At 42.1% G+C, this 16,337-nt stretch overlaps 4 protein-coding genes across 8 annotated transcripts; 2 read left to right on the top strand and 2 right to left on the bottom strand.

Moving 5' to 3' along the window:
• Positions 1–748: 748 nt before the first annotated feature.
• On the bottom strand, positions 749–3,982 carry LOC133901388 (uncharacterized). Its single transcript, XM_062342755.1, has 4 exons — positions 3,759–3,982; positions 1,949–2,581; positions 1,412–1,510; positions 749–1,301 (listed from the first exon to the last, which is right to left on the bottom strand). Exons 1-4 carry the CDS (start codon positions 3,918–3,920, stop codon positions 951–953), a joined length of 1,245 nt encoding a protein of 414 aa, XP_062198739.1. The 5' UTR covers positions 3,921–3,982; the 3' UTR covers positions 749–950.
• A 96-nt stretch (positions 3,983–4,078) lies between these two features.
• On the top strand, positions 4,079–7,637 carry LOC133901389 (uncharacterized). 2 transcript variants are annotated; one of them, XM_062342756.1, is made up of 10 exons: positions 4,079–4,400; positions 4,698–4,786; positions 4,957–5,064; positions 5,203–5,285; positions 5,547–5,680; positions 5,955–6,004; positions 6,096–6,188; positions 6,317–6,408; positions 6,847–6,953; positions 7,174–7,637. In XM_062342756.1, the coding sequence occupies exons 1-10, from the start codon at positions 4,158–4,160 to the stop codon at positions 7,213–7,215; spliced, it is 1,041 nt and encodes a 346-aa protein (XP_062198740.1). In that variant the 5' UTR covers positions 4,079–4,157; the 3' UTR covers positions 7,216–7,637. The 2 variants fall into 2 exon arrangements, with proteins under 2 accessions (XP_062198740.1, XP_062198741.1); XM_062342757.1 differs by having other exon boundaries at positions 4,383–4,400; positions 4,971–5,285.
• Positions 7,638–8,668: 1,031 nt separating this feature from the next.
• Positions 8,669–16,091, bottom strand: LOC133901395 (pentatricopeptide repeat-containing protein At1g74600, chloroplastic-like). Of its 4 annotated transcripts, XM_062342773.1 has the most exons (5): positions 13,385–16,091; positions 11,859–12,240; positions 9,887–11,764; positions 9,710–9,780; positions 8,669–9,075 (listed from the first exon to the last, which is right to left on the bottom strand). In XM_062342773.1, exon 1 carries the CDS (start codon positions 15,950–15,952, stop codon positions 13,496–13,498), a length of 2,457 nt encoding a protein of 818 aa, XP_062198757.1. In that variant the 5' UTR covers positions 15,953–16,091; the 3' UTR covers positions 8,669–9,075; positions 9,710–9,780; positions 9,887–11,764; positions 11,859–12,240; positions 13,385–13,495. The 4 variants fall into 4 exon arrangements, with proteins under 4 accessions (XP_062198757.1, XP_062198754.1, XP_062198758.1 ...); XM_062342770.1 differs by lacking the exon at positions 9,710–9,780; XM_062342774.1 differs by lacking the exon at positions 9,710–9,780 and having other exon boundaries at positions 11,885–12,240.
• LOC133901396 (NAC domain-containing protein 55-like) lies at positions 10,252–12,748 on the top strand. Its single transcript, XM_062342775.1, has 3 exons — positions 10,252–10,414; positions 11,498–11,799; positions 11,902–12,748. The coding sequence occupies exons 1-3, from the start codon at positions 10,252–10,254 to the stop codon at positions 12,610–12,612; spliced, it is 1,176 nt and encodes a 391-aa protein (XP_062198759.1). The 3' UTR covers positions 12,613–12,748.
• Positions 16,092–16,337: the final 246 nt, after the last annotated feature.

Raw genomic sequence — 16,337 nt, 5'->3', positions numbered from 1 at the left:
ACCGACAGAGCAGATTACAGGGCGAGGACGGAAGAGGAAGAGCATGAAGGCGACATGGGAGCCAGGCTGAGTCGCAAGCGGCCTTCCTAATCGAACAAGAGGGAAGCTCGCACGATATTTGTTAGTCTTAAATAGATCGAAAATCGCCGGATCAGGCTCCACGGCCGGCCATTTGCACGCTACCAGCGAGGTTAGTGTTCGGGGTCTAAGTGGGGTCAGGCCTAGAGGATGGCCGGGATAGCGACGCCTACAAGACCGTGAGTGACAGGAGGGCGGTGGCTAGAGCTGACTGCTAGGGCGACTAACCAACGGCTCGATAGAGACAGGACATCGAAACATAGGCCAATGGTGGGAGAGCTATACAGAGAGAACATGAGGTTATTGTGTGTGAGAGAGGGGGGTATAACTTTTTGCCAAATCCAGTAGAATGTTATTTTGACGTGCGTCATTCGGCAAAGCGGTAAAAAGTTATATTCCCCGAGAGAGCATGGCTAGGAGGAAAAAGATTGTGTCGTCGGATGCTTATCCAACGGTAGCATTGGACCAGGTGATTGACATATAGCAAGTCCCTGTCCTGTTCCTATTTACCATGAAGTTGAATGATAGAACATCTTGTCTATCAAAATATCAGCATAAACCTTCACCCTCACGCACCCCTTCCTAATAGGAGCATGCGAGATTACCTAACCCCAAATACTGTCACATAAACTACCCTGAACAAAGGATGAACTGTGAGGGCAAAATGAAAGGACAAAAAGTGACACCCCCATATTTGCATAGAATTAGGTCCAAACTAGCAATAACGTTGGATGGGAATCACATCAATTGTACAGGCCGCTTCAAGATTACCTCCTTTCGATGTAAAAAAAAAACCTCGACAAGTTACCACACGAGTAGGAAAATGTGCTACTGCACCCAGCAACCAACCCATCACGATTCACAGGTAAAACTCAATCAAAATCTTGGGAGCACTCGTAGTCATCCCCTTCACGCGCTTGACCAAAGGAACTGTATGTCAGGCGATCACCCTTCTTCATCTTGCCACTCAGAATGCCCTGCAAGTCCTTGTCATCATGCTGCAGCCTTCCGGTCACTTCCAGGCACAGGCCATTCTTGCCAAGTCTCTTACTTTGTTTTACTCTGTCAGATTTCAGCTTCACCGGACCCGTTTCCATGAACACTGGTTGCTCTCTGATTGTGGGGTTGGGCGGTATGCGGTGGCTCTGATCCTTCTCTTCAGATGGTCTCAAGATTGGGTGCTCAGATTCCAGCTCAGTGGCTCCATCCTTGTTCAAAATCACCTGCAGAAAACACTTGCAAAATTATGTCTGCATTCAAATGTTTTGCTGAAGCTTCTAGACGATAATTCAACTAAGCCACTAGATGCTGTCCAGCAGGAACAAGTAATTACCTTACGGCCCACCAAATCAAATGTAACAATCACTTTCCCCTTTTGGCTTTCAGCTGCTTCCTGAGCTTCCTCTTGCTGCTTCTTTAAGACTGACTTTTCCTGGAGTGTAAAAAATAGGTAACTACAGTAAATATTCTTGAACGTAGCTCATTTAGAACATGTCAATATCTCAAAATAGCCATACAGTAACTTCTTGTCCCATCCATGACGTTACATGTTCTTACAGATACATATGATGTTAGGGATAATAATTATGAGTTCGTTACGGTCAGAAACAGAATCAGTTCTGTGAAAATCATTAAAATTGTCTAAAAAAAGAATACTCTGCCACGAATCTTATAATATGAAGTGATTCTTATATCAGGATTAATGTAGTGTGTGCATATAGATAACAAGTTCTCAGTATGAATATCCATAGTCGTTAAGGTTTAGCAAAGCCACAGCAAAGATCAATGGATGGAAATGTGTTAAATATGTGCGTATATGGATGAGGAAATAAATGGAACTATGATGTAGAACAAATCCAATGTAGTTTACCTTTGAAGAGAGCCAACTGTTTCCCTCCATTTCATAATAGTCACTTTGATCATCATAAACTTTGGTCCTTGCTGCAGAATTTTTGTCATAGTCAACAAGCCTCTTTGCATATTCTTCAGCTGCAGCTTCTGCTTCCGAAAGAGGAAGTCCGGCGTCGCTTAAACCAGCATATGTACTTCCTTCCTTCAAGACAAGTGCACCACAGAAACTACAGGGTCCCTCGCCCTCTTGTTCACACACAATTTTGCCACATGATAAGCAGTTGCTAACAAGGTTGTGCTGCCGCGCTTGGCATGAACAAGGTTTCCCCTGCTTGAAGACAATAGAACCCTTCGCTGCCTCAATGAGGGAGATGGCCTTTACTCCTTTCTTTTTTGAACCTCTCTTGGAGGCAAGTTGGGGTTCTGCAGTTTCTGATTGGCTCTTGGAACTCTGACTAGAAGAAGATGCTGCATCTTTTTGTGTGTGTGTTTGTTTCTTTGTTTGTGTAGTCGCTGCATCAGCAGATGGCTTCACATAAGGCTGAAGGTTAGACGATTGCAAGCTTTCAGTTCCATTTGAGGAATCAATATAACGCCTCCTCCGCAAGTACTCCTGAATAATGTCCTGAGCAGCTTCTACTCCAATAATATTCTGCACCATTCAAAATTGCATACCATGATCAATGCTTATGTCAACTAAGCTACAGCGGTTTCCACATTCATTTGTGCATAGTATAAATATGATAGTAATGGTGTGACTCGGAAACAAGCTGTATGAAATACATGCACCAAAATAAAATGAAGTAATGGAACTTGAGATTTCTCATAATGCAAAGTGCCAGATTGAGAAAAGTAGTTTCAAGCAAAAGAAAAAAAATATACACTAAGGGCACATTCAATTAACATGGCCTCATGGGTATTTGGACTGAGTGTGTATAGTTCACCCTTCCAACTTTGAGATGCACAGCAAGAGATATGTAAAGTTATAAATCAAACCGTTGCAACTTACAAGCCGATGTTCGCAAGAAAGCAACGCATTTTCATCATACACTGCAACACATGCAGAAACCTTGATTTGAGAGAATAATACGTGCGTGTCAATCAGACAAGAGACAAGCAGCACATGATTTTTCATCAACAAGAGAAGGCAATGCAAAATGGCAGTAGAAATAGTCATCTGCCATCGTATTAAGCCTTAATGAAAACAGATGGCTTATTTGATAAATATCCTGCACTAAAATTTGTGTAAGAACATAGAAAAGAAATTAATAATATTCGGCTCAACCTGACACTAACAGACCCAAGCATTAAGTTGCAGAGAACATGCAGACACACATCTTAAGCAACAGACTTGACACTCAATCGTGCTTACAAACTGCATCAGGTTATAAAATTTCATTCATGATGAAACAGTTCATCGAAGCACTAAGTTCTACTCATTAGAGACAACAGGTCCAACATCTCCAAGTAACATGAAGCTTGTTCCAAGCTGAGGATGAGGCGCTTCGATCATTCATCGTCCTCTCCTTGCAACGAAATCCACAGAAACCCAAACCCCAACAGCATAGCAATTTGGTAGCGACGTAGCGCAGCAAACTTCCCACCAAAAGTGACAACAGAGACGATCATATTATTTAAAACAAGCAATTTTCACCGAGCTGAAATCGCACAAACCCTAATCCAAGAACAACACACTTCCGGCGATCAGATCAGGCCGCCGCGCCACGCACGCGCGCACAAGACAAGCTCCGATCAGAATTTAAAGTGCCACGCCAGACTAATCGCGCAAGCCACGCATCGTTTTAAGGGTTGGGCAGTGGCGCACGAACCGCGAGGTAGTCGGCGGCGTCAGGGGGCGGCGCGAGCTCGCAGAAGGAGACGAGGCCCGAGATGAGGTCGGCGTCGAGCTCCAGCGCGCTCCCCTTCCGCTCCCGAAGCTCCTTCAGGGCGCCTGTCAGCCATTCGCCGGACGTGCTCGCCGACGTCGCCATCGCCGCCGCCACAAGCGTCGGGTATTACGAGAGGATGGGTTGTAATTTTTTTGCACTTTGGACCCCGCGGTATAGCAATATTCATGAATAGGGCTAGCTTTACAAATTTTATTGTCCACCTTGGATTTTTATGTAATTTACAGAAGAGCCCTCACCTTATCTCTGCGAAACCGCGAGACTTCACCATCGATATGCGGCTTCCCCATCGATGAGCAGAGAGCAAAACGCATATTCCCGATGGCTTCTTCCTCCTCGTCGTCGCCGCAGCTCTCTCTCCTCCTCCTCCGGCCGCTCCAGTGTAGACCCGTCCTCCTCTCCAAGCACAGGAAGCCATTCCCCTCTCCAAGAATTGGCCGCGTAGCAGCAGGAGCAGAGCAGCGGTTGCTGCGGCCGCCGGTGACCGGCCGGTGGAGGAGGGACGGAGGCTTCGCGTGTCTCTCATACAACGGCAACAACAAGCCGCCCCCGCCTTCCGATAAGGTGATCTTCAGCCGTATCATTTCTTTAGAACTTCCTGAAAACAGGTACTGCTCCGGTAGTCACTAGCAAGTAGCAAAGCAGGGAGACAGGCTGTTACGTGCAGAACTCAGCTTCCAGAAATAGTAACGAAGATATATTCTTTAGTAGAATGCATCAGGATAAACTGTAGGGAATAAGTGCAATGTGTGTAGTTGAATCTTTGGACATTTCTGGAGTTCAGTTGAATTGTGGCTATTCCTTACTTTCATGCGATATTTTCGTGGTGGGGAGCTTGTGACATTATCTGAACATAAGCAGAGTTCGGGCGAGTGGCCGATCCTTCGCCGGTGGGATGTGCCATGGGAGTGGCAAACCGTTGTGCTCGCCATGGTAGGCTGCGGGGTAAGGTAAGCCATATCCTTTTGCACCAGATAAACATTATAAATTTATAACGCTCTTTCATTTGGTTTGAAAAGTATAATGTTCTTTCAGTTAAAGTTCCAGTTATTTACAGTAAGTTTAGCATGTTTAATTGTACTAAATATTGAAGAAAGCATTCTGAGTGTTCTTTAGACAGCTTTGTTCTTACAGGATTGATTGAGCAATCGGTTTTGCAATACACGGGATTTAAAGCTGTGGAGGCAACCATAGATGAGAAGGCAGAAATACTCTTTCTTGGGCAACTGTATGATACATTTTTCATATTCTTATGTGCACAAGCCCTTTCAATCCCCTTGCTGATAAGCTGATTCTTGTCCACCAATGAATGGACGTCACCAATTGCCAAAAGGTTACATTTTCCCTTTTGTACTGTCCTGTGCAGTAGCGTGACAGTAGTTGTGCTGGGCGTTATATTTGGCATCACCAACACCTTTCGGCCATTCCCAGATGATGTATTTCGTTATGGTGAGGAGTGAGGACACAATCTTGTTACTAGTGTCTCAACAAATTTGTTCTTGTGCAAGTATGAAAGCTATTTTGTCATGAAAAGTTTTGTGCCACTTTCGTAGAACATGAATTACCTTGTAAATTGTAATTGAGAAGTCTAAGACATCCTCTTTTTCATGGGTGCTTCTTCTCAAAGTTTATTCATGATGAGTAGTTTCTGTTACAACCTTTTGATCATGGGAGAAGTATTGTTTATGCAATAGTTCTGTTTATTTTCAGACATTAAAGAACCATTCAAGCTGCAAAATGGATGGCTTTTGTGGGCTGGAGTTGGCCTCTTTGGAGCAATAATTTCTATTGCTTTAGCCGGAGCTGCTATGACCTATCTAAATGGTGAAACTCCAGAGAGAGAGGTCAGACAAGCTATATGCTTTAGCAAATAGACCTTTCTCGTGCCCTCCCATGCATCAGTTGTTATTTCTCACACTTTTTTTTGTCATCTTAATTCCATTCAATGCTAGTTTGTAATTCAATTTATTCAGAAAAAATAAATGAAGTGGTGAGTCATGCCTTCCCTTTCTTTTTATATATTTGAACTTCTCAGTGATATGTGGAGCAATAACCTATGCCAAGTGCTTCTTGCAATTCGTTACATACTTACGAAAATATTTCTTTTAATTGTCTCAGACTGATTCACTAATCCTTTTATTGCCGCTGATTGGCTCATCCACTACCAGGTATCATCTATCTTGCTTTTGCTTTTTAATGGATTGTTGCCTATGACAAGGCAACCAGGACTTGATCTTGATTTCAACGTTCTTCTGTTAGCACTGCCCTTTTGGTGGGAATTACTGGAGTTCTAGCACCACTTCTGGAGGAGACTGTGTTTCGAGGATTTCTAATGGCGTCCTTGACTAAGTGGTAAAATCCATTATTTAGTCTATTTTTTCCCTAGCAACTTCTTTTCACATGCTTGCATGTAGCAATTTGGTGCGTTACAGCTTGCAATTTTTCATGTTGGGGTATTCAACAGTTTCCTCTGGGTACAGGTTTCCTACTCCAGTTTGTGTACTTGTCAGTGCTGGTGTATTTGCCCTTGCTCATCTGACTCCTGGGCAATTTCCGCAGCTGTTTATACTTGGTAATTTTCTGCGCAGATATAACTACTAAAATAGAAATTACTTTTTATTCAGAGTGCGCAAACATATTAGTTGCCAACCAACGTGGCCATATCAAAGCGTGCCACACTGCATCTTGGCTTGTTACATGGTTGTCAGTTGTGACCATTTTGCGGCACGTCGTACTTGTGGCCCTTTCATAGGAAGAAGGAAGTTAAAACTGGCTGCTAAGATATGAAAGCCACAGCTGCAAATTGTAGCCAAAACACACATTGGCCACAGTATGCAACACCTTGGTGGGATTCGATCTGATGACCACAACCAAACAGTCACAACCATTGGCATATACAATCAGTAGTTTTTTCTTTCTTTGAGACGAATTACCAGAATTACTATTTTGTTTATACTACAAATTTTCAGCATGCAGTTGTTATCCAGTAACCTTGTTGATTGGCATGCAGGTGTTGCATTGGGGTTTTCGTATGCTCAAACCCGCAATCTTCTGACTCCTATCACAATACACGCATTTTGGAACTCAGGAGTAATATTACTGCTAACCATTCTTCAGGTGTGCCTAATCTGTATCATGCTATCAGTAAAATCTTTCTTGATGAAAATGCTCGACGTTATGAGTTGGTTGACATGCAAAGGATTGCACATGAATAGGGGGACCTAACTTCTGTTTCCTACCTATCTATGTATTTGGTTGTTTTGAGTAATGTGCTCTCGCACATATGATGCGAGTAGTAAATGGTATGTAACTGACACATGATTTTCTATTGCATCAGCTGCAAGGATATGATATCAAGGAGCTCTTAGGGGCATCATGAAGGTTTCGACAGATCAGTCAGTGATTTTATGCATATGATGACATCAAGGATCTATGTGGGGCGTGCACTGGCACATATGATGATATAACTTCATTACGTAGCAAAAACCACCTAAAAAGAAATATGGGTCTGTGAGTTCACTGTTCAGTGTAAATGTGTAATAGGCGATTGCATATTCAGAAATTTTACGTGCATCGGTCCTCTTTGAAGCTGTTCACATAGAAAGCATGACAAGAAGACATTAATGCATAAACTGCAGACAAACTATGTCCTTGTTCGTGTCATGAGTAGTTCGTTTTTGTATATATCCAGCCGAGGTTTAAGTTGTTGAGTTCTGTGTAACTCAGCATATGCATATCATCAGTAAAACTAATACATCTGAATATGAACTTGATCCAGTGTGATTCTTTCAGACTATCTAATACTGCGATCTGCAAGATGCCCTGCCAAAATAAGATTGTATTCATCATTTAATCATCCCCCACCAAAAAAGAAGGTAAAAACTGATGACTCAAATTTCAAGTGCCACCTACATATTTTTCCTTTAGGATTATAGAAGTGACTGATGGTGAGAGTGTAAGGTGATGAATCTGACGAACGCAGTGTTTGTCGCAGTGAGATAGTACACACGCAGATTCCCGATAACGGTACGATACGAACGCAGCCTTCATGTTGGCACAATGAATTTTACCTGTCAGAGGATGTTCATACATGGGCAAGTGTATTGAGTAAATTTGTGGCAATCCAACTCTACCTTCTCAAATCCCAATGCCATGCTATTTCTTCATTCATTTTCCTTGGATCTTCTGTGTGAATGGAGGGAACTGTAAATACAACTAAAGATTCCTTGATTACTATTTCCTTGCTACATGATTGACCTGCAGTCTGGTTTGCTGTCTTATCTGGTAACTTCATTCAAGGAACAAATGAAGTTACTCGCTCCACTAGATTATCTGGTTGTTAGATGTTGCTTTCTGGACCAGTCCATTTCCATCGCTGTAACAGGCTCAGCCGTGATAAGATGCCTTCAGGATTTGGAAGGAGTGTGAATTGTCGGGGTGTGTGTGTGTGGACAAGGAAATGTTAGGGAAGTATGAAGACTACTCCTTGTAAGACGGACAAGGAAATTGTTCAGATGAAGCCTTGAGGTTCTTGGGGTCATTATACTTGACAGGACTTTGTTTCTTTTGTAGGTTTTGCTGGCTTTACATGACCTTACAAAATTAGTTCCCCTTGTAAGAAAAAGTTGTGCATAAGTTGCAAATGCTTATCAATGTAAATAAGAAGTAAGCCACACTTTACACCAGAGATACGATGCAGAAAGACTTGTGACAAAAAAAAAAGTCCATATACTAGCTTGAACTACTGCTGAAAGAGATGATGGTCAGCTCTACAAGGTGCATGTATGACTGACTCATGAAATTTAGTATTGATCAACCATGTAGGAGTAATGTTTAAGATTCAAGAATGTGTTCTTATGAACTTGAATAATGAGCAATAAATTGTTCTACAATTAGAGATAAACCAGAACATATGAGCAAACAAGCTGAGCTTCATTCTATCGTACCAACTAGAGGCGAAATGAAATTTGATACAACAGAATTACAGATTTACAATACAACTCGAAAAACAGGTTACAGTAAGAAGCTACCATCAGAACAGTTTGTAGTGAGTAGTATGGCAGTTGATAAAATACGGACAACTACACTGCTAATCCATCTCTCCTGCCATTCGTTTCAAAAAGCACTGCTAAGCATCAATAATGTGAGATAATCAAGTAATGTCCCTGAGTCCATTGGGCGCTGAAGTTCTCATATAACTTAATGTGGTTTTTGACAGTGCCCCAACTTTTGAGTTAAGCTGTTGCAGGTTGAAGACAAAAGAATTCTAATCAGAAATTCATAGGTACGAGTAGATATGTTATCACATCAACATTCATCCAATCAATTACGTTAACAGTACAAAAAAGCTATTGAAACATTGCTTTTATATATGCATAAAATGAAGCTGCCATAGTGAGAACTGAGAACACAATTAGAAGAGTGGGGAAAGGATTTTGAACTCTTGATGAAGCCCAAGAGCAATGGTGCATAGTAAAACAATCGTATGGTAAGAGATTTTCTAATCCAGAGAGTGAAGATATATGTTTCGATATTCTCGCAGAAAAAAAAAAGAACCTAAGAAGAATTAAAAGATTGTTGGGGGCTGTGATATTAGTGTATGATACGACGTATTAGAAAGTGTTCAACTTTCATTTTGTATATGATTTCTCAACAGATTGACTGTTGTAGGAGCATCTTTTATGGGCTGTTTACGATGTCCAGTGTCCTAGATGGCTAGATAATAATTCTATGTGTGAATCAAAAGGGACTGATAATCCACGTATGCTGCTAAGCTTGTCTTCATTGCAATACTAAACCCTGATTAAATAAGTTGAATAGGTTCAAAGAGACAAGGAATATAAGAGTTGTTTAATGCAAGGATATCTTCATACTTGTGGGCCTGATCTAGTCATGTTTAGGCAGCTGTGATTCCTTTTGATGTCCCCTTCTTAATGTTTATGACCTGCAGTACAAGGCGTGCAGTAGGAGGTATTTGGGAACATTCATCTAACTAAAATGCAGTTCATACTTCATCACAAACATTAGTTATAAAAGCACTTGTTTCTCACGTTGTGTCCTCGAGTTACAATAGCTGCTTCTTCTCTCCCTCCTTCCTCACTTCTAAACTTGAGCTCCATCATGCCGTCCACTGTCTGAGTTGATAGAGTTCCTGCACTGTCTGTCTCTGTCACTTGTCAGTATAGAGTAGTGTCATCTTTGCTCAAGCACAAGCGAAGTTTATAAATATACGATAGTTGGGTGTGCATAGTAATCCAGTATCACTGATATACTTGTTTAGAGAAACAGCTTTGGATGTTCGTCTTTACTCAAGCAACTTCAGTCCTAAAACCATTCACTACTTCCACATAAGTAGTACATGAGTAGTAGCCAGGATCAGGCTTCACCATTCTGAGTTATAGATGACACTGGTAATATGGACAAGTCAGATGAGGTTCTTCTTCCAGGTTTCCGATTTCATCCTACAGATGAAGAACTCGTCGGCTTTTATCTCAAGAGAAAGATTCAACAAAAACCTCTTTCCATTGAGCTCATCAGGCAGCTAGACATCTACAAGTATGATCCATGGGATCTCCCAAGTAAGTTACTATTTTCTCTTCACTTCTTGTTCTGCTTGTTAGTGAATGTTCTATGAACTTCATTTTTGTGGAGACCTGTTTCTCAAAGTGATAAAATGACTGCAAATATTAATTTGTATTTCCGCATCAACATAACTAAAGAATAGTGTTTCCATATACTGACATGCATATATTATGTTCCACATGAGGAATAAATTAGGAGCTCACCACGATTCCACAGTCACCATCTTATTTCAACAAAAGAATGCGTGCAAACTAAAGCCAAAGCACTTCAGTCTTATGATCTGCTATATAAATTTGGACTGTTTTGCACAGCTTTTGGATATAAGTACTGCCCACACATCAAGAAACTACATCACCAAGATACAGTTTTCATAATAATCTTATACGCAAATTAACTAAGAACACTATCTGAGAATGAATTATATCAGTTTCATCAACTTGAGGCGAAAACTTCATTCCTTAAACATAGTCGGACAAAGTCACAGCAATATTTCAAACAACAGGGTACACCAAAAGTCTGTTCGTTCCAATAAGTTCAAATCCTACTCAAATGAAAATTTCTATACCATCACCAGGGATGAGAAGTCAAAGATTGTGAGCATGAACATAAAAGGATTCAAATACAGTGGCAAGAACCAAAAAAAATAGGAGGGCAAAATAGCAGAAGCAGTTACAATGAGTTTTTTAATTGTTTGTTAGAGCACCAAGCTGTTCATCTTAAAACCAATGGAGATCTACTACCTCCGATCCCAAATATAAGTCTATTTAGGTCTGTCCTAAGTCAAACCTTTCTAGCTTTGACCACCAATAGCCGAGAAATCATATAGATTGACAACATAAGGTTGATGTAACTAGATTCATTATGAAAAATACTTTCATAATATATAAATATTCCTATTTGAAATAATATATTTTTATAGATATCACTAGTCAGTATCATATTTGGGATCAGAGGAAGTAGTAGATTAGTATCTTCCCATCAGAATACTATAGCTGCCCTGGTTTTCTGTGACATCTTACTTCATGCCTCGCTCTATTTACCTAGTTTCTTCAATCTTTTATTATATTGCTCTTGCATAGAGCTTGCAAGCACCAGGGAGAAAGAATGGTACTTTTACTGCCCAAGGGACCAGAAGTATCGGAATAGTGCCAGACCAAATAGAGTAACAGGAGCAGGATTCTGGAAAGCAACAGGAACAGATAGGCCAATTTACTCTTCAGAAGGAACCAAGTGCATAGGCCTGAAGAAGTCTCTTGTCTTTTACAAAGGGAGAGCTGCAAAAGGGATCAAGACTGATTGGATGATGCATGAGTACAGGCTTCCTTCAGTCAATGAACCCTCGTTTCCTAAAACACCAAAAAACAAAAATATTCCAGCCAATGTAAGCCAATGTAAGCATTAACTCAGCATTCAATTATAGAACAAAAATTCAGGAAATACCTATATGTATTATATTGTTCTCATACTTTGCTTTATCAAACAGGATGCATGGGCTATTTGTAGGATATTTAAAAAGCCTAGTGCTGTGGCACAAAGAGTGCTGTCTCACTCCTGGGGTTCTCAATCAATTGCAACAACAGCTGCTTTGCAGTCCATACAAGCTTCACATTTTGCTTTGGAAAGCTCCTCTTGCTCAGCAAATCGGTTCAACAGCCAACAGTATTTGCAGAAGCGGCAGCAGCAGAAGCTCAACAGTTCACAGGATGGTTCTCATGGTTCTTCATGTAAAGTCATAAACTTCAACCGCAGTCCATCTTTAGCTCATCCATCAGAGAAAGACATCCATAGCAATCCGCTCATCTTGCCATTTGAAACACAATCTCTGCAGAAATCATCAGATGGCACATCAGTGCTTCTAAGCATGGCCCCAGGAATAATCAATAGCATGAATGAAGTTTTGCCAAACACAAAGTTCAAACAGCTTGAACCATCCAATGGATACGTGGTTGATTGGGATATAGACACAAATGGAGGTATTGAAAATAGCAATGATGATCCATATAGAAGAAAACCCTGTAATGAATACAGTTCGGGCAATGAGTGTGGAATTCCACAAAAAATGAAATTCCTATTTGATTTAGGGGTAGATTCGCCAGATGATTGGACAAGCAACATGCCATGTGATTCTCTCCCTTGTCCCCCACCTCCCACAGAAATGTCCAATAGCAGCTCTACTGAAAAATATTATGCATAGTTACATGCGTAACACTAAGAGCTACCTTCATCTGTTAGCAAACGACCACCAGTGTACATTTTCAGTTAGGTTTATATCTTATGAACTATACCCATGTTAACAGAAAAGCTATCAGAGAGACGAATAGCTTGGTTTATATATTCAGTTCTTCAGTATTATGAATACCCTATAATTTCGCTGAGAATTAGGGGTGTGCCCTTGATGTCAAGTATGCAAATTCCATCATAAGTGAATAGAAAATAAATTAGTACAGAAAAAATTCTGAAAACGATGTTTCTCATCAGTGGACACTTTTGATACTATCAAGTCTTCTCCATGATGACAAGAATCACTGGTAAGTTATTCAAGATGCCTAAGATTCAGTAAAATTACCAGTGCAAATTCCAGTAAACAGTGGAAAAATCTGGTGCACTTTTATTTAATATCACTGACATCCATTCTCATACTTACATATTACTAGCTGGTGCACTTTTCCAGTTTCTCTAAGATAATATCTCAGGGTTTCAAGGCAGGCGTGTTTTTGGTTTGATAAATAAGGCATGTTAGTGACGTGACAAAATCATTCCTTGTTACCACAAATCTGTTGAGAATGAGGGACTGGATCATCCATCAAAGATCATGGAATGATCCCATAATGGAGTGATGGACCAAGCCATCCTATGATGAATTGGTCCCTCAAACCAAACACCTCCGTAGTACCTTCACTAATTAAAAAGCTGATCATATAAATTCTTAAAATATCTTTCACAGATAAGAAGTTTTAAGCACATACTCTGCAGTATGTTTTGGTTAATTTCTATAGTCGGTTTGTACCAACGCTCATGTTTCTACATTCTGTGCTTCATTCACCTTTTCATATATATCTCTTGAAGCATTTCTATTCTTACACCATACTCCATCCAGGTTCTTTCTTTACACCCTTGACTGATTTTCTGATTTTCGCTACTGCCTCCCAGTCTCCAGAATTTGCTCGAATGTTTGAAAGAGTTGCAAAACACTCTGAATCATAATTTTCTTCACAGATCTTATTTTCAACAAAACGTCCAAGTATAGCATCATCATGAACTCTGCAAGCAGCAAGCAGTGTACTCCATACCATCAAGTCAGGCTTCAAAGGCATACTCTCAATAAAACTTTTTGCCTCTGCTAGCCTCCCAGATCGACCAAGTAAATCAACCATACAACAGTAGTGGTGCAACAAAGGCTCAACCCCATACACAGTTCTCATCAAATTAAAATGCTTAAAGCCTTCTTCAACCAAACCATTACGGCCACAAGCAGACAAAACACTAACTAGTACAACAGTGTCTGGTTTTACTCCACAATTAATCATCAATTCAAACATTGCCAAAGCATCCTGACCACTCCCATGCTGAGCATATCCATCAATTATAGCTGTCCAGGTAACTAAATCTGGGACTCTTATTTCATCAAAAAATTTACGAGAATCATGCAGGTTGCCGCTTTTGGAATACAGCTTCACAAGTGAACTGCTTACAGATAGGTCAGACAGTATGCCTATTTTAGTTGCATACCCATGCAATAGCTTACCATATAATGGTCTTGCCAGGTCAGCACATAGGCTAAGAATAGATGAGCATACAAACCTATCGATCTGAAAACCAGTTGCCACCATAAGCTGAAATAGTGATATTGCCTCCTCACTAAAACCATTTGTACTATATCCAGATATCATTGAAGATAACATGACCTGACCTTTGCATGGAGCTGCATCAAAAATTCTTCGAGCTGTTTGTACATCTCGACATTTGGAATACATGGAAACAAGGCAATGGTTGATGGACGTGGTTTCTCCATAGACACGAAGGACATGTCCATGAACTTCCTTCCCTTTGGGCAAACACTCTGGTCCATAACAAGCTGAAAGAATGGCACCTATGGACACATCATCAGGGGTAAAACCATTAAGAACCATATTCCTGAACAGCTGGAATGCCTCAACTGAATGACCATGTGTTGCAAAACCAGCAACCATTGATGTCCATGACACTTCATCATGTTCCTGCATCTCTTGAAAAACCTTGTAGCTATCTTCCAAATCATCACATCTAGAGTACATGGTGGAGAGTGCACTTCCCACAAGAATACCCTGAAAAAACCCATCTTTTATGACGCATGAATGCAGCTGTCTGCCAAGCTCAATTGAATCAACAGAACCGAAAAAAGAAGCATAGCATTTGTCATTTGGTCTTAGGCCCTGTTGAAACATCCTCTTTAACAGCTCAATTGATCTCTGCAGGCTATGGCTAATAACCCCAGATATGAAAGCTGACCAGATACTTCTGTTGCTAACTGTTCCAACTTCTTCGAACACCTTCTCGCATATTTGAATAGCCCCAACATTTGCATACGTGCAAATCAAAGCCTCCTTGACAACGTGATCCAAGTACAGCTCTGTCTTCACAATCATGCCATGCACCTGGCTAGCCTCTCGTACCATAGACATCTGAGAGCAGGCGAGCAATATGCTCGTAGCTGTGTATTTGTTAATTGCCACGCCGCTCCGCACCATTTCCCTGAGCAGCAGCAACGCACTTGCTGGTTCCTCCTCCTGCACAAAACCGGCGATCACGGTGGTCCAAGACACCACGTTCCGCACAGGCATCTTCCAGAACTCCCTAATGGCGGCGCCCATATCACCGCATTTCGTGTACATGTTAACGATGGATGTCCCAACGAAGACATCATACTCGGGATCACGCCGGAGCACCATCCCGTGCACCGCCGTCCCAACCCGCAACTCCACGCCCGCCGCACACGCGCTGAGAGCCCCGGAGTACGTGAACAAGTTGGGCCGGCAGGGTCCCCTCACCATGTCGCCGAACATCTCGACGGCGAGCGTATGCTCGCAGTTCCGCACCGCGCCGGAGATAGCCGCGTTCCAGCAGACCGCGCTCGTCCGATCCCCGTCCTCGAACGCCCTCAGCGCGTCGCCCAGGCGGCCGCCCTTGGCGAACAGGTCGACAACGGCGCTGCAGACGTACGCGTCGCCCGAGAGCCCATCCTTCCAGGCGGCGCAGTAGAGCTGCTCAGCGAAGGCGAGGACCGCGGCGTGCGTCCCGGCGGCGGCGGCGGCGGCGCAGGCGGCGAGCGCGTTCCCGTAGGAGAACCGGCATGGGGCGGAGACCCCCGCGGCGCGCGCGCGGACGAAACCCGCGAGAACGGCGGGGAGGTCCGCGAGGCGGTCTGCGCCGCGCCGCGGCATTACGTCGAGCGGGTGGGGGGCGCGGGAAGGGGGCGTCGAGGAGAAGCGCGCGGAGAGGACGCGGACGTGGGCGGGGGAGGCGCCGGTGGAGCCGGGGAGGCGGCGTGGAGGCATTTGCGATGGAGCAGTGGAAGAGCGGAGTGCAAGATGGGGAGTGGGGGAGGGAAGGAGGGAGGGTGCTCAAGGGCGCGCCATTGCTGGAAACGGAGTTTCTTGCTTTCGAAACTTGAGTTGGGGTTGCTTTCTGAATCTTCTCTGCATATCGGTGTATCTTATGGGACTGCTGTTAAAAGCTACATTTATATTTCACTATTTTAACATCTATATCTTTATAGATTATTATCTACAAAGATTCTTTTTTATATTACTCGTTATTTCAATAAAACATCTATATTTTCTCTTATATTTTTTAATTTCTGTAGCTAACGATATATTTGTAACGACTATTTTTATAACGACTATATTTCTAACTGATATTTTTTCAACAACTATTTGTCAA

Source organism: Phragmites australis, chromosome 20 (assembly GCF_958298935.1).
Source record: "Phragmites australis chromosome 20, lpPhrAust1.1, whole genome shotgun sequence".
In the NCBI taxonomy this organism is placed as follows: Eukaryota; Viridiplantae; Streptophyta; class Magnoliopsida; order Poales; family Poaceae; genus Phragmites; species Phragmites australis.
This window is presented reverse-complemented; position numbering and strand designations above follow the sequence as displayed.